The following is a 24,225-nucleotide window of genomic DNA, read 5'->3' on the forward strand; positions in this document are numbered from 1 at the left end:
TCAGAGTTTGACCACGTATAATGTGTTGGCTTAGACTGTGTTGGTTGTGTTAACTTCACTTTGCTAGACTGAGAAGAAAGAGAAGTCTTCTAAATGTGGGGATTTGGTAATTTTTCTTTGGAGGCAAAGTCCATCTTACTCCTGCTTGATGGAGTTAAGGGAGCAGGACTGGGGCCCCCCCTTGGGAGAGTGTGGATGAGCTGTGCAGGCTGCTCTGTGATCCCAGTTTCTGGTTGAAAGACGCTGAAGAGCAGATCTGGGCTGGAGGTTTTATTTCACAGGCACAGTTGGCCACCGGATGCTCAACACGGATATAGAAAGGCTCAAAACCCAGAGTGGAGGCAACATCTATCGCCCCCCCACCCCCCACATCTTTGTTTAGAGCTGTTTCTTGGTTTACAACAAAACTGAGAAGAAGGTACAAAGGTTTCCCATATACCCTCTGCTCCCACACGTACATTGCCTTCTACAATCAACATCACTCACCAGAGTGGTACTTTTTTTTTTTTTTAACCAAGGATAAAACTACATTGACACATAACCACCCAAAGTTCGTATTAGCAGTTTACTTGGAGGCCTACTCTTGGTGGTGTGCATCCTATGGGTTTGGACAAAGGTATAACGACATATATCCATCATTATAATATCATACAGATTATTTCCACTGCCTAAAACGTCCTCTGTTCTCTGCCTGTTCATCTCTCTTCCCCTACCCCTGGCAACCACTGATCATTTTATTGTCTTCCTACGTTTGCCTTTTCCAGAATGCCGTATAGTTGGAATCATACAGTATGTAGCCTTTTCAGATTGGCTTTTTTCACTTAGTAATATGCATTCATGTTTCCTCTTTGTCTTTTCATGGCTTGATAGTTCATTTATTTTTAGTACTGAATAGTATTCCATTGTCTGGATGGACCAGTTTATTTATCCATCACCTACGGGAGGGCATGTCGATTGCTTTCAAGATTTGGCAATAATGAAGAAGCTGCTCCCAATGTGTGGCAGGTTTTTGCACAGAATTTTCGACTCCTTTGGGTAAATAACAAGGAGCACGACTGCTGCATTGAATGGTAAGAGTATTTAGTTTTGTAAGAAACTGCCGAGCTGTCTTCCAAAGTGGCTGTGCCCTTTTGCATTCCCACCAGCAATGAGTGAGAGTTCCTGTTTCTCCACGTCCTCATCAGAAGGTGGTGTTGTTAGTGTTCCTGATTTCGGTGTGTGGTGGTATCCTATTGTTGCAGTTCTTTTGCCTGGCCAACTCTTCTTACATACTCTTCAGGAGTCGATTCTCATCCCCTCAGGAAATCCTGTCTGAAGTAGGGCCGAGATTCAGCTGTGTTTTCAGTCCCCTAGGTAGCCCTTGGTCTGAGTTCTGATATTATATTGAAGTAATCTCCTGTATTTCTCACTTCCCCATGAGACTTCTCAAGGGCAAAGACCACCTTTCCTTCCAAAGTTGAGAGACTGTCCTATGTCTGGCATGAATGGGGTGTTCGGTAAATGTTCAATGAACGGAAATGATTAATTCCACGTGGAACTCCTTTTTCCAGGAGGAGCGTGACAGTGAGACGAAATGTGAACCCTTTGTGGTTTAATAGAGTGACAGCCTTTCTAGTAACCAAGCGTGATTCTCTTCCTACCAGCCAGGGGGTGGAGCTTGGATCATTCAGATTGTGGATTGAATATTGGGGCTAAATCTTTGTCTGAGCACAGACTGTACTTCAGCCTAACTGTAGCCTGGTTGATTCAGTCTTAAAGGAGAGAACTAATTATCCATTCACCTCCTCCAGATCAGAGGAATGGAGCTGCATATTAGAGGAGATTCCTGGTCGGAGATGGTGGGTTCATGACCAAGGATGGAAGCGTTTAAGGCCTTCCACCTGCCTTCAGGATTCCTCTTTCATCTGTGGCCAGTGTTATATATGACCTTACTACTCCTCTGGATTCCAGCTTATTAAAGAGCGAGTTATCTACAGGTGTTCCTTTGTTTATTCAGTCGGACTTAATGGATTTGGGCTGCAGTGAGCAAAGTGGTGAGGTAGCGTGTGGACCTTTACCTATCTGTGAAAGTTCCAGTCAGTATCGTGGTGGGCATGACTGGTTATAGAACAGTCATTCTGATAACTGACTTGACCGATTTTGCCGACTAAGACCGTGGGGCTGCGCCATTTTGCCTACTCTGGGGAGCAACTGCTCTCTATGGATGGGTGTCCTGGCCCTTAGAGGGACACTAGAGGGAAGAGAGGGTTGGGAATGACACCTGGGACGTTACAGTCTTCTCTGATGGGACCCCCTGATTCCCCAACACCTTGTTCCCCCCCCATTAGAATCATCATTTCAATATTCGGTAGGGAAAATGAACTTTGGAGGACATAGGAGATTTCTGTCCTTTGTAAAAGCTGTGACTTCCCTTATGGCTTTGAGGAAAAGGAAAGGAATAAGGATCAGGGGAAGAAAAGCGTGGACTCAAAGTCAGCATAAAGAGCATTTGTGACAAAGTACTAGAGGATGGTTGTCACTTGCATTAGACATCTCCTTTACAACGTCCAATTTGGTTACTTAAAAACACTAAAATGAGTTAAAGTTGATGGAATCTCCAATCAGATTCCTTTCAGTGATATATGTAGCCAGAGCCGCCTGATACAGGGTACTGGACAGGCAGCTCAGGTGGGAAATCTGTATCACGCAATTGTTTTCTCATGAAAAGTCTGCCTTCTTGCTATTCACGTGGGTTTTCTTTTCCCTTTCTCCGTCCCCCTTTGTATCTGGTATTTCTCCCCTCGACTCTTCCTTCTTTCCCAGGTGTGTTTGATAACTGCTCCCACACTGTCTGTGACAAGGGCTGGGCCCTGGGAATCCGCTCCGGGAAGGACATGAGAAGGCGAGATCCTCGTTTCTTCTTCTCCCTTCGCACTGACCGCATGAAGAAAGCCACCGTGGTGATTGGCCACAGTCGCTACCAACCACGCACGTGGACCCATGTGGCAGCCACTTACGACGGACGGCGTATGGCCCTGTATGTGGATGGCACTCAGGTGGCAAGTAGTCTAGACCAGTCTGGTCCCCTGAACAGCCCCTTCATGGCGTCTTGCCGCTCTTTGCTCCTGGGTGGGGACAGCTCTGAGAAAGGCCACCATTTCCGTGGACACCTGGGCACACTGGTCTTCTGGTCCACGGCCCTCTCCCAAAGCCACCTCCAGCACGGTCCTCGGTACCCAAGCATGGAGGAGCAGTTGGCCACCCTGATCCTCACAGCCAGTTTCGAGCCCCTGGAAGAACAGTGGGCCCCCTTTCGAGATGAGAAGTACCCACGGCTTGAGGTTCTCCAGGGCTTTGAGCCGGAGCCCGAGCTCCTGTCACCATTGCAGCCCCCACTCTGTGGGCAAACGGCTTGTGACAACGTAGAACTGATCTCCCAGTACAATGGGCACTGGCCCCTACGGGGAGAGAAGGCGATACGCTACCAGGTGGTGAACATTTGTGACGACGAGGGCCTGAACCCCACCGTGAGTGAGGAGCAGATCAGCCGGCAGCACGCGGCTCTGAATGACGCCTTCAGCCGCTACAACATTACGTGGCAGCTGAGCGTCCACCGGGTCCACAACTCCACCCTGCGCTCCCGGGCCGTGCTTGTCAACTGTGAGCCCAGCAAGATTGGCAACGACCACTGTGACCCCGAGTGCGAGCACCCACTCACGGGCTATGACGGCGGTGACTGCCGCCTGCAGGGCCGCTGCTACTCCTGGAACCGCAGGGATGGGCTCTGCCACGTGGAGTGCAACAACATGCTGAATGACTTTGACGACGGCGATTGCTGTGACCCTGAGGTGGCCGACGTGCGCAAAACCTGCTTCGACCCGGACTCGCCCAACAGGTAAGGGACTGGATCTCGGGGGGGGGGTCCTTCTTTTCGGGTGCATTTCTAGCCTTGTTTTCTCTTGGTGGATTCTGGAGACCAAAGATAGTACACATAATCCCTCAGGAAAACCTACACCATCCACCAGACATCACTGTGCTTTCGTGAAGTACTAGATGCTGTGTTAAGTGATTAGGGACACAGAGACGACGAGGACAACGGACAGCCCTCACAGAATTCACGGTCTGTGGAGCAGATGGCTGTGTCCATAGTTGAAATGCACCTGATGACATATGTACCAGGTGTTTGAGGCACCTGGACAACTCAGCCTGTGGAGGAAGCCAGGCTATTGCTTCCTTCCAGAGAACAAACAGGGTTTACCGAGGTAGAAACCAGTCAGCAGCAGTGATCCATGAGCACTCTTCCTGCAGGCTCAGGTTCCCAGCAAAGTAACACCAGTCCATGTGGAGGCCTGGTGTGCGCTTCGTGTCTGGTGCAGTTGGAACAGTTCAGCAGCTTTGTGAACACAAGATAGTCTACATCTAACCACGAGTTTCCTTTAGGCAACTGGAACCTTCCTATTTTGCCTCATTAAATTTTATTCTCCACGTAGCGCCCAGAAGGATCTTTTGTAAAAGGTAAATCAGATCCTGTTATTCCCTTCTGAAAATGTCACCCCCGCTGTCCCTAGAATAGAATGCAAACTCTCTGCCTGGCTCACAGGCTCTGCTGCGATCAGACCCCTGCGTACCCTCCAGCTTGCTCCCTCCACACCTTCCCCACCCACGCTGCAAGCCTCCCAGACTCTTTTCTGTTCCGTTGAGCAGATTGAACTTGTTCCTACCTCATGGCTTTGCATTTGCTGTTTTATCTTCTCAGAATCCTCTTTTCCTGGATCTTCCCCTTGGTGAGTTTTCTCTTGCCGTTCCAATATCTGCTTAAATATCACTTTTGAGAGGCCTTTCCTGATCCCCCAATTTAAATCAGCTAATCAGTCACTATTATGTCAACTAATTTTAATTCTCTGTAGAACACTGATCACTTCTGATGTTTTTCTTGTCCATTGGTTTGTGTTCCCCTGCCTGGAATAGCAGCTGCATGAAATCACGTGTCTTGTTAATCATGACATTCCCAGTGTGTAGAACAGCAGCTGACACCTAGTTGCTTATCTCATGTTTATTTTAATGAATGGAATGGACCCGATGTGTCTTCGATGTGAGACAGAAAGCAATAAGAGGATTTCCATTTGATGGTCCATGCAAGGGTTGGGGAGTGTTAGAGGGAAGTAAGAAAGGAGAGAGATGGGTGGTAAACTTGTTAATTTGTGTATGTGGGCAAGACTTCCCTATTACATAATTGGTTCCTTCGTATAAATTATGAAAAGGCTTACACTTGAGCTGGGGTGGAGTGTTGGTATTGTTGGGTGGTGGGAGGGCTGGATCTCAGCTCCCACCGGACACCTAGATGGCTGCCTTTGTTTGTTGGTCACAATTTGCATAGAAATTCATGGGGTCCCTGTATGTGGGCAGTCAGTTAACACCAGTTAATAGGTTGGCCTATAGTTCAGGTATGTGTTGTCAAGGATTGAGTATAAGATCGGTGTGGGGACAGAGTCCCAGAGAGCAGTTTCTAGGCTCCCGGCCTCACATGGAAAGGTGCTGGCTCGGGTAGTAGATGGCCATCAGCTGTGACTAATTGGCCATCAGCTGTCACCGGTTAGCCACTAGCCACTGATATAACTGCTGTGGCTAAGCTAGCAAGCGCAGATTGCAATAAGCAAGGGGGTTGGTTGGTTGGCAGAGAACTGGATGGCGGGTTGTGTATCGTGTGGCTCCTGCTTCCTGTGTCTCCAACCCAGCTGCCAGCAAGAATATAGCGGTATGACTCCCCTGTCTATGGCTCCGTGGGTGTTCCTTTTTGGCCTAACCATATCTTGCGTTCTTTTGAGGGGAACAGGGCCAGAGACCCCGCATGACACCCTGCATGACAATTGGGCATAAGGGGACTCAGTTGAATTCGAGAGTTCTTACTACTTAATTAGCTTTGTAAGTTGTGCAAGTCACTTTCTGAAACACAGATGTCTTGTCTGTAAAATGGGGATGATTGCAGTAATACTTCGTTACCTATATCCTAGGGTTGTTTTGTGAATCAAATGAAATAAGGTACAGGAAAGTGCTTGGTAACTAAAGTTTTCAACGCGCAAAAATAGTTCTAAACTAACATTAGTTACGATTATCAATATTAGAACTGACAGTTGGGAAGCCTTTGTTTATATAACGGTGTGCAGGAACTGATCCCATTACCAGAAATACCCACACAGGAAAGATTCTGTTTGAGTTTGGTTTTTAGATTTTGATAACCTTAAGCAGAAGCTAAACCTCACTAATAACAGTGGTTGCCAACTCTTAGGATCTCCAAAAAGAAAGGGAAATCTGGCTTGTTCTCATTTGCCTGCAAGTTAATTAAAATAGCCCGCTGCCCTGACCGAGAGAGCTGTCTTTCAAGGTACCCAGGCATCAATCTCCTTAGTGTGGCCCTTTATCTCTCTAAATCCCTGCTGCCACTGCCCTTATCTGGGTGTTTATAACTTATTCCACGTACTCCCTGCAGAGTTGCCATGGTAACTCAATCCCTTTTTATCTGTAGACCCAGAAGTATTGCAAACCTTCTTACCCCTGCATGCAAAACTCAGTTTTATGGAATAAAAGGAACTGTTTATACTTTTTGAGTGTTAAAAATGTTTAAATCAAAGTAATGTTCATGTTTAAAAATATCAAATTGTACCAAAATATGTAAGAAAGTATAATAGTGCCCTGCTTAACTCTTCCCATCCTTTTCCACTCTTTGGCCTTGCTCCCATATTTAATCATTTTCCCTATCTGTTCTGGTGACTACCTCCATATCTCTAAATATCATATTACTTATTCATCAATTTTAAACATTATGCATTGGCTTGTTCTTATGATAAAGATGAGACTTTACTCTTCCATTGTCTCCCCCCTCTCCCCTCTCTCTTTTCAATATAGTTTTTTTACTATTTTCAGTTGAATCAAATACATACACACACACACAATATCATGAATGTGAAATATTTTTTGTTGCAGAACAAGATATTATTCTATTATTATATATTTTTTCTTGCATAGTTTCTTCCCACCCTCCCTCTACCCCTTGAGTCTCTATTTCCTCCCTCCCTCACTTTTTTATTTCCCTCCTTCCTTCTTCTTTTTTTTGATATCTAATGTCTTTTAAAAAAAATTTTTAACACTTGGTTGCTCTCCCTTCTATTATAGTTAATTCTCTTTTCTTCTCCGCTTTCAATCTTCCCCAGTTATCTTTAGGTCTGCTGCATAGTTGTCATCCTGGAACATCTTTATTGCTTTCCTTTTTTTTTGAACTGGAGCCACTGTGTCCTGAGTTGCATGAATATCTCTTAATTTATGACCTTATTTTACTGGAAAACCTCCTTAAGTAACTTTCTAAGAAAGGGTGTTTTAGGTAACTTTTTATGACAATGCATTATGCAAAATGTTTTTATTTTGCCTTTACACAATACTGATAGTTTGTCTTGGTGTAAAATTTGGGGTTGTAAAACATTACTCTCAAAAAACAAAAGAAAACAACAAAAAAACAACTTTTGAAGAAATTTATTAATTGTCTTTAGCTTCTATTCTAACAGTGGTGTGTATTTTAAGAAGTGGATTTTTTTTTTCTTTTAAAAATTGTTTAAAATCTTAGACTTATTATTTTGGGATATAATGATATATGTTTTTTAGGGTTGGCCTTTTATTCTGCTTTTGTTGAGCACTCGGTGGTCCTCTCAATTTCAACATTCATGCCCCTCATCTCTGGCAAGTTGTATTAAATTATTACTTTGATTTTTAAAAATTTAGTTTTCTCTATTTTCCCACCCTGAATCTCCTAAAGATGGAAATTCTCTGTCTTTTTTCTCTCACATGAGCTATCTCTTTGTTATTTTGTTATTACTTTTTTTAGAGATTTCCTTGAGTTTATCTTCCAGCTCTTCTATTAAATTGTTTTCATTTTAGCAATCATAGTTTTAAGACCTTATTATTATTTGACTTTCTGTATTAATCTATTTTTATTTTAAGGATGCAACCCTTTTTTGATGCTAAAAATTAGATCCATTCTGAATTTTTTTGTATGCACTATATCTGATTGATCTGTAGTCATGTTTTCTTTTTCCTTTTTTTTCTTAATTCTTGTCTGTTTTTCATGTTGGAGGATTTCCTCAAAAGTCTGGAGCTTTTTCGCAGTAGGAACCTAACTTTTACATCTATACTTAGGATGAACTGAAAAACGAAAATTATATATGAATCTCCTCTTTTGGAGGAAGAAATCTGAAGGCAGAACATGGTGGAGAGGAGAGGTTTTCTCGTTCCCAACTCCCTTATATTTATTTCATTACAGGATTTTCCCCTCCCCCACCTTCTGCCTTGTTTGAAATTTTATTGTTAAAAATATTTAATTTTTTTTTTTTATAACTCTTATCGGCAAGAACCATATTTTGAAAAACAATTATTCTATGATGTGCCAGATACAGTAAGCTAAGCAGAGGGACAAGTAGAAAGACTATATAAAGAGTAAGTGCTAACACCTTAATGGAGGGGTTTAATAATTTCATCTAAATTTCCTGGATTTAAATACAGGCTGAGGCGTTACAAGCAGAGCAGGGGGTGTAGAGTGCTTTTCTGTGCCGTGGCTTGGATCATTTGAAAGGACTTTGGATTCCTGGAGACATCGCTCTTTGGAATTCTGTGAGGGCCGGTGAGCTGTGTCGTTCTTGCTTGTCTCTGAACTGAGTTACCCATCTGTAACATCCCATTCGTACAATTAAATCACAGAACTCCAGCTCACAATTCCATTAGATTGTGACTCTGAAGGGGCTCCAACTTCAACAAATGTTTTGCCAGACATTTACTGAACAACAGAGTGTGCCAGGCGCAGAATCCTACTACTCGGGAGCACAACAGTTCAGTGGGAAGTGGGGGTGCACCTATCAATAGATTACTAACATGCAGGTACAACGATTGGTGTATGAACAATCCTCCTTATTTCTCAGATCCTACTCAACATCCCCCCTTCCCCCCCCCCGCAGCAAGAAACCAGAAATCTAGCCCAAAGACGTTGCTATCCCAAAGGCTCTGAGAGGAGGAGAGTGCCTGAGGAATCCAGCATCAAACATCTGTAACCCAGATGGGCCTATCAAAGGGCGAGTATTTATCAGATTTGGGGCTGGTCAGAAGGAGATATGAATTATAGATACATTACCCAGCCAGTTGAACAGAATTACTAAGACAGAGGAACTTGGCTTGGGTAGAGAAGGCTACATAGGCCAGATGTCTATTCCTACATGGTAGCTTCCCTGAGAGGCGGTCTGCAAGAGCTGAGGAAGGAAGGGGGTTGAGAGTCCACCTCAGTGAAATCACAAGTGTCATTGACTAGTCCTTATTCCTTATGGTGCATCCTAGGAAGCTGAGCTGAGGGACTGTCTCTGCCCTAAGGGAAACCAGCGTTCCTCATCGTTGCAGGCTTCAGCTTCTTTTTGGTCATGAATTGCTTCTGTCATTTTTCCCTGTAAAATTACATCTCAGAGATGAAGGATTCCTTGCTGCCGAACCTACTTTCCATCTCTTGTTCTTTCTCTCCTTTTCACGTCAGGGTTGAGCTTAGCATCCAGCCAAATCTGGAACAGTGGACTTGCCTCTCTGTTTTGGTTTCTATGTGTCAGATTTCATAATATTATCATGCAGAGAAAAATCACCAAATAAAAACAAATGGCTGCGCAGAGTTTAAGCAAGCCATCAATCACCGAGTGTCAGAGCATGCTGTGAAGCAGACAGAGGGATGCCCTCATTTTCTGAAGCCTGTGGTGGGCTAAGGTCTCTGTGTGTTGGTGACTCACTGTCTCTTCTCTATTCCTTGAATTTTGCTGCTGGGGCATTTGAGGGCAGAAGAACTGCTGTACAAAGACATGCTAGGACATGGCCCACTTCCCTCTAAAAGTGTCCTTAAGAGGGTGGGCTGGCAGGGGCCCCGCATGGGCATGGAGCGGGTGGTTTCTGCAGTGGTACACTACAAGGTGTGTGTCCTGGGGCAGGAGGGAAGGTACACGGGACACGAAAGGGAACAGGTGGAGAACTTGGTGCTGCACAGACCTGGGTGCCGGGGGTTAGCTGTGCTTTGCTCACCTACCTTCTGTGGCTACTGAGCCAAAGGAAAGATTAGGCTGGGCCCCGGCAGTGGCAGGTCTGTTAAACATCAGCCAGACTTCATTAGAGGTTTCTTTTGAAGTTGGGATTCAAAGTTCCCTGCAGCCAAAAAAAATATACGCGGGGGAAAATAAGTGTAAGGGGTAGAAGAGGGCAGAGAGCAAAGCAATGGAGGAGAAACGTTAAAACTGAACAGCAAGACTACTTCTCAATCCCTCCACTTCAAAACGCGCAAGCATGCAAACTCTAAAGAGACAGGTCTCACCTTCTTATACTCATTTCACCTGACAAAGAGAATAGGCAAGAAGACATAAGAGAACACCTTGCAGGTAAGCTCAGACAGTTTTCGTACAAATAGAAATGTCTTCTGTTCGTTTTCCAACAGGCCAGTTTTTCCCCAGTCCCAGTAGGTGCCATATAATAGAGTAAATGAAATCCAGTTTCTCTCTTCACCTGGCTCAGTGAACTTCCCTTCCCAGGTGAGAAGGGTGAGGTTGTTTTCCTCCTTTTCATGGTTATTTCTTAGCCAAATAGACAGACTTGTGACTGAACCAGGTGGTGTGTCTGGGTTAAAAATATTTCCTCTTAGAACATTTTTAGGAGAGACCCTAGTCTCCAACTACATTCAAGTTCAAGACACTTGGGCATTTTCCTAGGAGTTGGGGTGCTGGCCCTGGTACTCTGGCCAGGTGCCAGTCTGTCTCAGATGATTTCATTTAGGGATCCCTTCCTAGAATTTCAGCTGAGGGATCTAAAAAACAGCTGCATGCTTACAAACATTTCTTTCTTCCTTCCTTCCTTCCTTCCTTCCTTCCTTCCTTCCTTCCTTCCTTCCTTCCTTCCTTCCTTCCTTCCTTCTCTCTTTCTCTCTCCCTCTCTCTCTCTCTCTTTTTCTTTAGGAATCCTGTTTATATGTTACTTTAGTGACTGAATAAAATTTGAATCTTATTAGATCTTCCCCTAACCCAGAGAAGTAAGTTGGGGTGTGGGTAAGGCATATAGTTAGTCTGGACATCAGGATTTATTTCTTTTCTTTTCTTTTCTTTTCTTTTCTTTTCTTTTCTTTTCTTTTCTTTTCTTTTCTTTTCTTTCTTTCTTTCTTTCTTTTCTTTTTTTTTTTTTTTTTAGGATTTGTTTCCACAGAGTGTCTTCCAGAGCTGGAAGAAGCTGCTGACTCATGAATTTCCTGAACCCCAGTGTGTGTCTGACTTTTCACGGGCAGCTCTGCCTACTATATAGACCTGATTTCCCTGCTTGATACTTGGATGAATCCTACCTCTCCTTTAAGTCTCAGTTAGGATGTCACTTCCTCCATCCTGAGAACATTCCTCTTTGTCCTCCAGTGGGAATTAACTGTCTCATTTGTGTCACTTCTCGCGCCCTGCTGGCCCCACTCTGCTCAGGCCTCACTGTCCCGCCTCTGTATTATTGTAACAGCCTCCTTTCCAGTCTCCTGGCTTTTACTCTTGCACCCCCTCCCCCAGTCTGTTTTTAAGGAAGCAGCCAGAGTAATCCAGTTAGAGTGTAACCCAGATCAAGTCATTCCTCTGTCTAGAATTCTCCAGCAGCCTCCCAGCTCCTTCAGAGTCAAAGCCAATAGTATTACCAGGACCTGCCAGACCCTACCTGATCTGGCACCGCTTGCTTCAGTGGCCTCCCCTTTTACTGTGCTCCCCTTTGTTTACTCCATTCCAGCCACGTTAGCCTTCTCACTGCCCCTTGATTTGGCACACATACTCCTACCACATGAACTTTTGAGTGGCTTTTCACTCTGCTCGAAGGTTCTTCCTCTAGTTTTCTGCATGGCTAGTTTTCCCACTTCCTTACAGTTTTTTGCTTTTTTAAAGTCACCTTTGGTGAAGCCTTCTCGGGTGACTTCATCTAAAATTTCACACGCTCCTTTGACTCTTAATGGTTTCTGTTTTATTTTTCTTTTTAAAATTTTCTATTAATGATGTGCGTATACACACACACACACACACACACACACACACACACATAATTTTGTTTATGTCCATCTTCTCCGGTAGAATATAAGTTCCATTAGAGAAGGGGTTTTTGTATGTTTGGATTACTGTTATACCCTCTCACTTAGAACAGCAAAAGGGATAGACTAAGAAGTATTCAACAAATAATTTTGAATAAAGGAATGTTCCTACCCTCGTATGGTGGTTGGCAAACTATGGCCTGTGGACCAAATTTAGCCTACCACCTGTTTTTGTAAATATAATTTTATTGGAATGCACTTCTATTGGAATCCACTTGTTTACACGTTGTCTATGGCTGCTTTCATGTGGCAGAGTTGTGTAGTTACAACAGAGACTGTGCGTCCCACAAAACCTAAAATATTTCATTTACTATTTGGCCCTTTACAGTGAAAGTTTGCCAACCTCTACCCGAGTGCATGTTTTTCATACTATATTGTGATTGCCCGTTGCTGTCTGTCTCTTGCACAAGACTCTCGGCTCTTTGTTTATAGTCTTGTGACATTGGAAGTACTCAACTGATATTTTTCAAATGAATTTATCTGTCTGTCTATGAAAAGTTAATGACGTGGGGGAAGGATAGTGTTGGCAAGGGTTTGGGGAGGGTAGAGTATACTCTGTACCGAACAAAAGGGCATTCAGCATCTCTCTCGAGTAATCCCTCCAAGTGGTCTTGTTACTGTGGTGGAATTGCCGTATTCTGAAGGAAGTGGAAATAACGAAAGATTCCCATGAAGTGTGAATATGTTAGCTGGGGAGGGAACGGCTGTAAGCAGTTTTATTCATTGTCACATGGAGTAGTTGAGTTCCCAAATGGCTCTGAGCATGAAACACGGAGTAAGTTTGGAGGATCACAGAACTAGTCATTTACAATAGGCAGGAAGCAAGAGGGATCCTCATTAGTTGGGGAGACAGTGACTGAGAGAAAGAGGAGACCCCCCAAAAGGATATATAGCTCCGTCTGACAAGATACAACGTCTTTGGGATGACGTTGCAGATTAGCCAAGGTTCTTACCCAGCATTTTCAGTTAGGCTTTTGTGGTTGTAAACACCAGAGACTCACTCAAGTCAACGAAAGGAAATGGGCTTATTGACATGGGGGCTGGAAGTGGAACTAGACACCTGCCAGGGACTGAGGCAGGTCCATTTCTTTCAAAGGCTGCAGGGTTCCCTATGTCTTAGTGCCTCTGCACCATTCATATCTTGTTACCAGTTTACACCACTGCCCATCCTTTCTGTCCCCTTAGAGCTTTAGTTTAAAACTACACTTGGCTTGCTCTGGCTCCTGCTTTTTCTCACTGTGTCTTCTCTTCAGATTCATATCTCATTGCTAATTATCTCAAGTTTCTTGCAGAATCTGAAGGTTCAAATTAAGGTTCAAATTCTGGAAATAGTCAGCGTGAATTGGCCTGAGTCCTCTTTATATGTCATGCCAGAAGTCATAGGTTTCTGGCCAGCCTGGCGTTCAAGCAACTGTGGCCAAAGGAGCAGGACAGCAGGGAGAATTCAATTCCTCAGGGCTCCCAGGACAATCTTCTCTCAGGTGCTGCCAACACTCTGAATAGAGTGAGCTGGTTTTTATTTTTACTTCTTGGGGATGAAACTCCTGACAGGCATAATTTCCTTAGACCTTGGTATTCCTACTCATATAGCTGTGTCTGTCTGCCTGTCTCTCTCTCTCACCAATGAAACAAAGCACTTTTGATGAATTGTCTTATTTAATGCTCATAACAGCTCCAAGTAGCAAGTATTATGATTATCTTCATTTTATATATAAGAAAACGGAGATTTAGATAAATAGCTATCACATTGCAGAGGCAGAACAGGGATCAAAAATCTGACTTCACAGCGTGTGTTATTACTCACTGTTCTATACTGTATCCTGTGTGTCAGGTATAAGCCTTACACTCCTAGCAAAGAACTTAGCTCAGAGTGGGTATATAGTAAATATTTGTTTATAAAAACGAATAGTCAAGATCAGAGAGTTTATTAGGCAAGGGCAAAGATAGGAACCAAAGTACAGATCGTCATATGCAAATATATCCAGGCCACTGTGAAAGCAATTTGAAAGGAGGGGACATTTCCTAGGGAAGAGTAAGAAAAAGAGAACATTAGAAAATGTATGTTGGGAAGGCCTTAGATGTTGGGCTAAGGGATTTGAACATTAAGCAATTGGGAGCCATGGGATATGTACAAAGGTATTTATCCATAGATAGATAGACATCTGTTTTAATATATGTCTGGCTTAACAGTTTTCATCTCTATTGAATTTTAGATCTTCCTTCTGGGATCAGTTTGCTTATTATTATCCCTGAAAGACATTTTTTTTTTGCAATTTTTGTTATTAAATGTTTGCTAGGCATATGCTTTCTTAATTTTCATTTCTATGAAAATGTCTTTATTTACCAAAGTTCTTAAAAGATAACTTTTCTAGGTATGCAATTTTAGATTGGCTTTTTGCTTTCTCTTATCAAGATATTATACCACAGTCTCCTGGTTTCCATTAACACTGTGGAAAAGTCAGCTATGTAATTGTCATTCATTTGTATTTAATTTGCTTTTTTCCTTTGGCTGTTTTCAACATCTTTTCTTTGTCTTCAGTATTCTGCAGTTTTGCTGTGATATTTTGATGTAGATTTTCTTTATTATTGTGTTTGAGATTTATTGTCATTCCTGACTCTGAGCACTCATCATCATAACTGAGAAATTATCAGTCATATCTCTTCAAATATACAGAGGGTACCAAAAAATGTATACATATTTTAAGAAAGGAACAAACTGTATTAAAATTGTAATACTCAATATGTACCGATAACAAAAAAATGAATACAAGTCATGTGTGTACATTTTTTTGGCACCCCCAGTATTATTTTTTTATTATCTCCTGCATTAAATATATATTACTCCTTTTCATTCTGTACTCCATGTCTCTTTAACATCTCTTCAATTTTTCGATCTTTGCCGCTGTGTTGCGTTTTGAGTAACTATATTTTGATTTATTGCTCAGTTGATTTATCAGGTTTCTAACTTGCTCTTAGAACCCACAAACAATTTAAAAAATTTTTATTCGTATACTTTTCATTACTGTGAGTTCTATTTATTTAATTTCCATATCTGCCTAGTCATTTTAAAATCAGTTTGTGTTACCTATTTATACTTTGGATATTGTCTTTGATTTTAAAAAACTTATTAAGTTGACAGATACATGAATTTAAACATGTGATCAAATTGCATCGAATTCAACACATGCAAATTAGTACTGGGGAAATCCGAACCACATTTGTGGATTCCATCACTGTCAGTATCCTGGTTGGGATAGTGTATTATAATTTTAAGCTGTTCTCATTGGGGAAACTGGGTAAAGGATATTCAGTATTATTCTGTAATATTTCTTACAAGTGCATGTGAATCTGCAATTATTTCAAAATAAGAAGTTTAATTAAAATATATTAAGCATGCTTCTTTTGTATTTTATATTAGCTTGTCGGATTCTGTTGTTTGTTATTTTTCTGGCTCTTGCTCATGGTGCCTTGTTTCCTCATGTGTGCTTTATGATTTTTGATTGTGAGCACATAGTCCTTGAAACTTTACCTGTCAAATTATTTTCTGGCCTTGACTGATTGAAGATATGCCCTTTTACTTCTGCCAGTTGCCTGGGGGCAGTACTAATATGCAACCACTTTAAATGTACATAATTGGCAGGAGGGTTTTTAGACCATAGGGTGTTATGAATTTTGGGTGCAAACATGTGAGGGCTGGTATGGTTATTTCCAAGGGGGAGATTTTCACCTTACATATTGGGTCAAAGTTGGGGAATGTAAGTTTCCTTGCTGTGCCTCTTGATGACCTGGGCTTTAAAATTTTTTTGGGTGCTTTGTTTTATTGATGGTATAGTCCTTGAGAGTCCCGACTTATGTGAGGCTCTAAAACTCCCCACCTTGGCTAAGCCCTAGATTTTGCTGCTTATCCAAGATTCTCACAAGGCTGCCAAACTGAAGTTCTAGGTCACTAGAAATGGGCAGAGCCCTCAGGGAAGCCACTGGCTTCAGAACACATTTACTTTTCTGGATTCCTGTTCTCCCTTTGTATGTGGGCTCTGAAGATTACCTTTCCTTTCAGCCTTGTGATGCATTTAAAATTTATGTTTGTATTTTATTAAGAAGCCTTAGTTGTTTTCAGTGGAGGGATGATCGGTGGAGGGAAGCTTCTAAACTCTTTATACCAGCAAAGGAAGTACTTCTCCAGACCACTAATTTGGAGGTCACATGCAGAATCAGTGTTAGGAACCAGGGAGGTTGGAGGCAGGAAGATGACCGTGTCATCTCTTGCCGTAGTCTAGCAGGGTAGGGTAACAGGTTGAAAACGATTAGGGAATTTATCGTAGCGTAGTGCAAAGAACTAGGAAATTAAAACTGAGTAGAACTGGATTCTAGTCCTAACTCCAGCGTGGCCACATACTCTAATCATATGTTCATTCGTATTTATACTCATATTAATTGATACTCAACAAATGTTAATTGAGCACCTATTCTAGGCCAAACACTCTTTTAGACACTGCCGATACTGTTGTAAAGAAAAAAAAATCCCTTTTTTCCATGGAATTTATAGTCTAGTGTGCGGAGACAGGCAATCAGCAAATAAAATAGCAAGTGAATACATGATATGTCAGATGGTGATACACACTGTGGAAAGAAGCACAGGGAGTGCTTACTGTGGAAGCAAGATAAAGGGTGTCCAGAAAAACAGCTTACTGTGAAGATGCCATTTGAGTAAATATCTGAAGGAAGTATGGGATGGAGCCACATAGAATCTGGGAACTTCCCGGCAGAGGGAACAACACGGAGGCACCATGGCTCGAGTAGACTGAATTAAGCAGAGATTAACTGGTAGGGAGAGGTCACAAGCCTATCAGGCCATTGTGTGGATTTTAGCTTTTACTTTCGACGAGTTGGAAAGCTGCAGTAGGCCTTGAGCAATGGAAGGACTTAGCAAGCGGTGGAATGCTATTAATGGAGACCGTGTAGAGAAGTGCCTCCCTGCCCTGTCTATCTCAAAAGGCTACCTTGCAGTTCAAATGAGGTAATACCTGTGGAAAGTGCTTTGCAAATTGAATATACTTCATAAGTGAAAATGTTTGGTGAGCCATGGCGTTGGGTTCAAAAGCAAGTTTGGAGAGATGGTGGACGTCCTCAAGGAGATATAGAACAAATGACTGAAAAAGATGTGAACGAAGTATCCATCTCAGGGTGGAATTTACAGGGGCAAGATGATGCCTTGTGTGGGAGCAGAAAGCATGAGACAGTACTCACCCTGGCCCTGAGGGAATCTGTGCTGTATCTCCCCGCCTCTTTCGTGTGTGAATGTGAAAATGCAAATCTGAGTACCACGAGCATCTTCTCTTCACTGTGCTTTCAAGAAAATGTATGGGTCAGGAAGGCCTGTGTCTGCCATCCATGCTCGGTACCCAGGAGATACTCAGAATTGCCCGCCGAATAAATGCTCCAAAATTGTGGGGGTCGTAGCACTTAGGACTATGACAGAGGTAGGGATTCAAAATTCTATATGTCAAAATTTAAAGCATGCTGGGCTCATCATAACACCATGGAAATTTACAGGGAGGAACTTAGATTTTAGGATATTAAAAAAAAAAAAAAAAAGCCTAAACCAAGCTGGTGGATATTTGTGTGTGAAGTCATCTATGTGAAAATAATGACGAGCACAAGCTTCGTATGGAGAGGTGGCCATTACAAATACGCCAACAATTGTGGGCTCTGTTAAAAGGGATAGAGTGTTCAGATGGCTGGAGGAGACAGTCCCTCCAGACACCATCCCGATCAGGCTCTGTCTGGAGTCTGTGCTCAGTTCTGGGCACCAGCTTTTATGAGGGACATCAGCAACCTTGAGCACATCCAAAGCTTGGGGAGGAGAGGGCAATGAGCGAGATGGCAAAATGGCCTGGTTCCCATTTAAGTATGGGATGGTAAGTTTCTCCCTGCTTAATTGAGGAGCCAGTATAAAGGGGATTTTTAAAAAGTCACAGTGGCCTCTTTTGCATCTTACTCATTCTGTGGAGGTAGGAGAGAAAGGGATTCAGGACCTGGGCTCCAATGCAGGCTTGAACTGAAGAAAGGACGCATCTCTGTCTGAGCCTGAGGGAAGGAGGTGAGGGTGATGCAGACATATGAGCAGAGAGGCCTGGCCTGGCTGGTAGCCTTGGCGTGGTTGGTAAAGAGGAGACAGCTGGCTCTCAAGAGGGAGGGCATTGCTGACAACGTAGGGGCTTGAGGAGTGCGGCGATTGCTCAGAGTAGCCTCGTTCCAGTCAGTCTTCATGTGCTGAAATTGGAAGGACACTTATGAGTCTAACCCCATTTCCTCCTTTCCAGAGTTGTTGTGAGAGAAGGTGACTCTGAAAACAGATGCTGTGAGTCGCTAAGGAGGTGGAACCAAGGTCAATTCTCAAGGACACGAGCTGACTAGAATTCAGCGTCGTGGAATGTTATAACCGATCTTAGAGATGATTTAGTTCAACTATGTTACGGTGTGATGTGGTGTGGTGTGGTGTTACTTTTTTAATTTTATTTTGTGGGTGAGGAAGCTTGTCTCAAGTCACAAAGCTAGTGGATTATCTGGTTGGATAACCCAAGAGGAGGTTGTCTGACTACTAGTTCTTTCTCCAGCTGCACTCAATTATTCAAGCTGCTAGGCAGGAGGCAAAAGATGCTACCTCGAAGTCTCTGCCTCAGTTTCCCTATTTCATTGTATGGCTCTGCTTTACTCCAGAGCCTCAAAACTATCTTTTGAGGGTCAGAAGGAGAAGTTTGAAATGACAGATTCTTTACTAAACTCCCTTGCCCATGTGGCCATATGCTTATCTGGTCTACTAGTTTCAGATTATACAATCATTCATAGAGTAGATGATGTTGGAGAAGGAGAAAAATAAAGATATTGATCAAAAAAGGATGTGAACTAAAGTTCAGAATGAGAATAAAGCTCAGAGGTGCCCGTCATCCTGGGTAATGTGACCCCAGGAAGTCAAAATGGGCTGACTCTGTGGCATCCTTAGCTGGGCACCCTGGGAGGCTGCTGGCTTGGTGATGAAGTCTTTGCAGTTGGCATGGAGAGCAGCGTGCAAGTCCCCATTTCAAAAGAACGAAGAGCCAGGTGCCCTTGCTTCGTTGTCGTTGCCACAGGAGAAGTTTGGAAATAAGGAAAAATTTCTAACGAAGAGTGGACTGAGAAAGCCATATCATTTTTCCAGAGCTGGCAGTATTCTTCTGTTTTGGAGAATGGGTAAATCTTTAACCCAACCCAGGGTCGGGAGGGTGGGGTGATGAGGTAGAGATCAGATAGCCCATCCTTTGCCACATGGTGAATCCCCCGTGACCATTTACTTAGAGATGTGGAAGGTCTATTAACCGGGCTGTGCTGTACCGTGGCAGTAGCTGACGTTAGGCTAGTCTTACTTGAAGCCTGTTGAATGACCTCTATTATTCCCATGGAAACTTGAAAGGGGGCCCAGAAATTAAACACATCCTTTGAGAATATATTTTCTTCCTGTCAAGTCTCATGCACGGTCCTGCTCAGGCAGGTAGGACGTTCAATGCTGTGTGTAAGCAGGGTTTCGAAGCAATGAATAGGTCCTGTTCCGAGTAAACTATAGTGTGTGGAGAAGCCCCCAAATCAAAAACTTCAATAGGAGATCGAAGAGGTGCTGCTTCTTAGGGAATCGGGACATCTTATCAGTTGTAATGACTCATCTGAATTAATTATCAGGACGGTTTGAGTTTAGCTCTATCACAAGTCTTGGTGGCCTCAAGTAATCAGAATTAGTGTGAGGATGCTAGTTTGGAGGGGTGGCTCCAGAACTTCTGTTTGATGTTCAGTTTTATCCTCCTCCCCATACCTTCACCATCCCCAAGCCGAGAAGATCTAATCGGCTCAATGGGTCACAATCCAGTATGGAACATTTTTATGGGGTAACTTGCAATTCACACACTGATCCCTGATCCAATCACTTATGGCCAACATAATAGTTAATTCAGTCGAAGCAGATGGTTTTGCGAAACATAAAGAAAATTGTGTGAAGTTGCTTCTCTCTGAAGAGAGACATATAAGCAGTAGACACTTTGAGACTTCATGGCCATTCCTAGAAGGGGCCATATACTGAGGGCTAGTTCACCAATGAAAATGCCTCCTGGTAGCCATATATATATAGTAAAGGTACTTGCTAAGCACATGTTCCTGGAAGACTTTCATTGCCCTGTTTCTGTTAATACATCTTTTGGTAAGTAAGTGGCTCTTGGGACCAGATTTACCCAATTCATTCTCGAGGTGTCAGATTACTGCCTGGCACTGTCAAATTTCTTTAGGTAATGGAAGAAAATGGTAAGACACTGCAGGTGAGACTCAATTTATAGAAGTGTATTCCGTAAGCAAATACTATCAGAAGGGATTGAGGACAAAAAATAAAATACACTTTTATTTGCATTTAAAATTCTTGTACCAGTATATTGTCTCAAGATAGATATTATTTAATTTCTCCTTTTTCATATTTTCCTGCTGAAAGCATAATAATATCCTATGCAGTCAATTCTAACAGCACACTATGCCTACAGGTATAGAGATACTAGAAAAGAGATGAAAGATTCTACAGAGGGAGATCAAGAGGGAGGAACAAAGGTGGGACAACAAAGTGGCTCCTACGTGAAGAAGACAACAGCAACAGGAAACTCTAGGCCTAAAGGAGTTGTCAAAAGACTAGAAGAATCCATCATTAGTATATTCATAAGAGGGAGAAATAGTGCTTCGTGGATATGCTAATAACTCAGTCTGTTCTTCAGAGGGTGAGGACATCCGGTGACTCATTGATCTGAAAGTTACTTCGGGTCTTCTGGATGTCCCCAGATTGAGTAGTTGTTTTGTTTTTTAAGCTCAACAAGCATTCACTGTAATGGAAGACGACAAGTCTAATTAATATTAGGAAGAATGTAATGAGTTCACCTAGAAACCCAGTGGAGGCCTCGGTGCAGAAATGGACGAAGGGGGCATCCTACCTGGTGGTCACATCTGCTATTCTCACAGCTGTCACCCCTGGCACCCTGGCGCCCAAACCTAATGTTTGGCGTGATCAGTATCCTTATTAATTTCTAATCCGTACTTCCCAATCAGGCTTCACCTTTCCAAGTAATTTAGTGCATGGGGCCTTATATTAAAATAACAACCTGAAAAATGAAAAAGTGAAAAACACTGGCGGTTGTTTTAGGCAAAGCCAATTTCTTAGCAATAAAGATTAAATTTCCTTTCAAAACTCCAGAAAGGACCAGTTGATGGAAGCGATTTCTTTTCTCTGGCACTGGCCACTCCCGTGAGGGACCTCCTCTGTTAGTGAGGGCTCAAAATTGGGATCAGTAGCTTGTCTATTGTAGCAGCTGCCCCTAGGGGACATAATACCACCTCATACCAGGAAATATTGCTCTCTCTGCCTTTCTGTCTTTCTCTCTTTTAAAAGTAATAGTTACGAACACTTTCTACAAATTATGAAGTGTCTTGAGCCAGAGCTGTTATTCACGTCAGTCGTCACTTGATGGCCTCTTTGTGGTGTCCTCATTAGTCAATTATACTTAACCTTTAGAAAACATTCCATAGGTAAAAGTAAAAAAACAAAAAACAAAACAAAACAAAAAACCAAACATTCCACAGGTTTTTTTTTTTGTTTTTTTTTTTTAACACCTAAACGGGGTGGTAGAATTAGGGTCTAGCATGCATGCAGAAGAAAGCTCCCACGGGGTTCTCAGCCCAGAATGCTGAGAATTAATGTAGACCTGGATAATCGCCCGTGAAAGATGGAGGAGGTGTAGTTCATCTTTAGTTTACAGATTTTAGGCAAAGCCGATACTGTGAGTTCCTTGAGGGAAGAGAAGTATACCACTTTATCTTTGTACGTTCATAATAGAAGGAAATGACTGTTAAGCCCTGATTTTGTGTTGGCACTGAAGTAAGTGCATTTTACATTCTTGTGTAATTTAGTTGCCATTCTGAGAGTTGAGTATTATCCTCATTTGATAGAAGAAACAACCAGAATCTTTCACAGTTTGCCTTGTATCGTCTTGCATAGAGAACATGGTAGGTACTCAGTACATTTGTGCTAAATAAATTTGTTGAAGGTATAAATATGCAAACCGTGATCTAAGGAGGTGGACGGTGATCTCTAAAGAGCTAATGGGCCCGGAATTATTACCTAAGGCTAAGGACTGTCCCCAGAAGTCACTTATCAAGCAATTTTTCTTGTGTTCGATATCAAGGTATCTTGAAGCAAATGCTATTACCAACAAATTTGGTGATGGTAAACCATAAGAATGCAGGTTTCCTTCTGAAGTTGGGTCTTGATGCTGAGCATAGCTGAGGTACAGAGACTTGACAAAACATGATGGTGTGCTCTGTCCAATTTAACAAAACTTCTAAAATCATCTGCTCTCCTCAACTCCAGTTATGCCCACCTAAGTCCGAGAGAAATAACAATGGACTCAAATGATAAGGGAAGTCATGAACCAAATTAATAGCTTGAGCTATTTGGTTTCCTTTATTATTGTTGCAATCATTTGACATCTGTCTCAAGAACTCCCTTTTTGATCCCCACTCTCTGGCCTGCTGTTTTTCCCTTTCTCATCCTCTCGGCCAGTTGAGTCAGTGTGTCTCTGCTTCAGGGAGGTGAACAGGTCCGTGTGTGTCTGATGATTCACTCACTGTTGGCTGTGTAGACCGCTGGGCAATGAAGAGGCTCTGGCAACCAGAAGACCATTGAAGTGAATAGTGTAAACTCCAGCAGTGCCAGGGAGAGTGGGAGCCAACCTTCATTATGGTTGGGCCGAGAAAACAGCCAGTCCTCATTTCACCTGGGGCTGTCCCTGCTGAAGCCTTCCCTCCCTGAACAGCTGCCTTTTCTACAGGGAGCAGGAGAGAGAGCTGTCCTGGCTCTCAAAGAAATAGAATCGAGCGTACAGAACTCAGGGGAGATTTCCCCAAAAGTCAGATTTTTGTCTGATTCAATTGAAATGTAGTCCATCAGTAGTTTGCTGAGCATCTCCTGGGCTCCTTCCTTTACTTGGTGACCTTAAAAAAGTCCGTTAAAATCACTGGACACCTGGACAGGTGTTCTACTTGCTTCCATCACCTATCCAGGGAAGTGGTGCATATGGTTAAAGTCGTACCTGAAGGGCTCAGAGTTCCTTGGTTGCTAAGCCTCACACATTATGAGAGTGAGCCCACACTAATCCCCAAATAACAGCGTATGCTACTTTGGTTCAGGTCAGTTTCTTCATCAGCATTGTGACAAGAATAAATTAAATGCGTGCCGAATAGGGCACATTTTTATTAGTAAGGCATGTAAGACCTTTCTTCATTTCCCTCTGATCTGCCATTCTATTCTCATCTCTTATCATTCCTTGAGTGCGCAAAACGTCTCATCGTTTTCCAAACATGTCAGGCTTCTTCCCATAGTTACCCCTTTGAAGTTGTTCCTCCCTTGTTGGAATAGTTCTTTGCTCCTTCATCTGGTACACGTCTTATTAAGTCGTAGTTCTTTCCTTCACTCCCATCCCCATCCCCAGTCCTTCTTCTGTGTTTTCCTGTCACTCTATAAGCACCTCTGTTATATTTATTGCATTGTCAGAATGATTTTAGGGGGATTGGGAGCAAAGCCTACTGACACGGCTCAGGAGAAAGGCAGAGACAGTGACAGCTTGGCAGGGCTGGGATTGGGGGACTTAACTGAGTGGCAGGGAGGGCCCCTCTGAGGGCAGGAAGAGGGTGCTTGGTGGGGACGAGTGGGCATCAGCAATAGACAGCTCAGTCTGAAGGACACTGAACATACCTCACAGGGGAGGTCGTTGGGGTCCACATGCTGAGAGATCACTCAAACCAAAATAGGGCCGTGGTCAGTGGGCAACCCAGCTGGAAGGAGGGGTTCAAGGCCAGTGCTACGAGGGGAACGTGGCCAGTAGATACTGGTAAATATCACAGGGGTAGGAAGCCGAGGGCTCGCTGTGCCTGATGGACGCTGAGTCTGACAGCACAATCGATCCCACTCTCCGTCGGTCCTGAGGCCGCCAACAGAACTCCTGTCTGGGTGGTCGGTTTGACACCTAGAGAGT

General features: G+C 43.1%; 1 protein-coding gene across 1 annotated transcript in view; it reads left to right on the forward strand.

The window, feature by feature from the left end:
- The window catches only part of PAPPA2 (pappalysin 2), a 220,107-nt gene that overhangs the window by 24,516 nt on the left and 171,366 nt on the right, over nt 1–24,225 (forward strand). The window contains 1 exon segment of the mRNA XM_033092004.1: nt 2,803–3,874. Coding sequence (XP_032947895.1) covers nt 2,803–3,874 — 1,072 coding nt within the window.

This window comes from Rhinolophus ferrumequinum, chromosome 22 (genome assembly GCF_004115265.2).
Source record: "Rhinolophus ferrumequinum isolate MPI-CBG mRhiFer1 chromosome 22, mRhiFer1_v1.p, whole genome shotgun sequence".
In the NCBI taxonomy this organism is placed as follows: Eukaryota; Metazoa; Chordata; class Mammalia; order Chiroptera; family Rhinolophidae; genus Rhinolophus; species Rhinolophus ferrumequinum.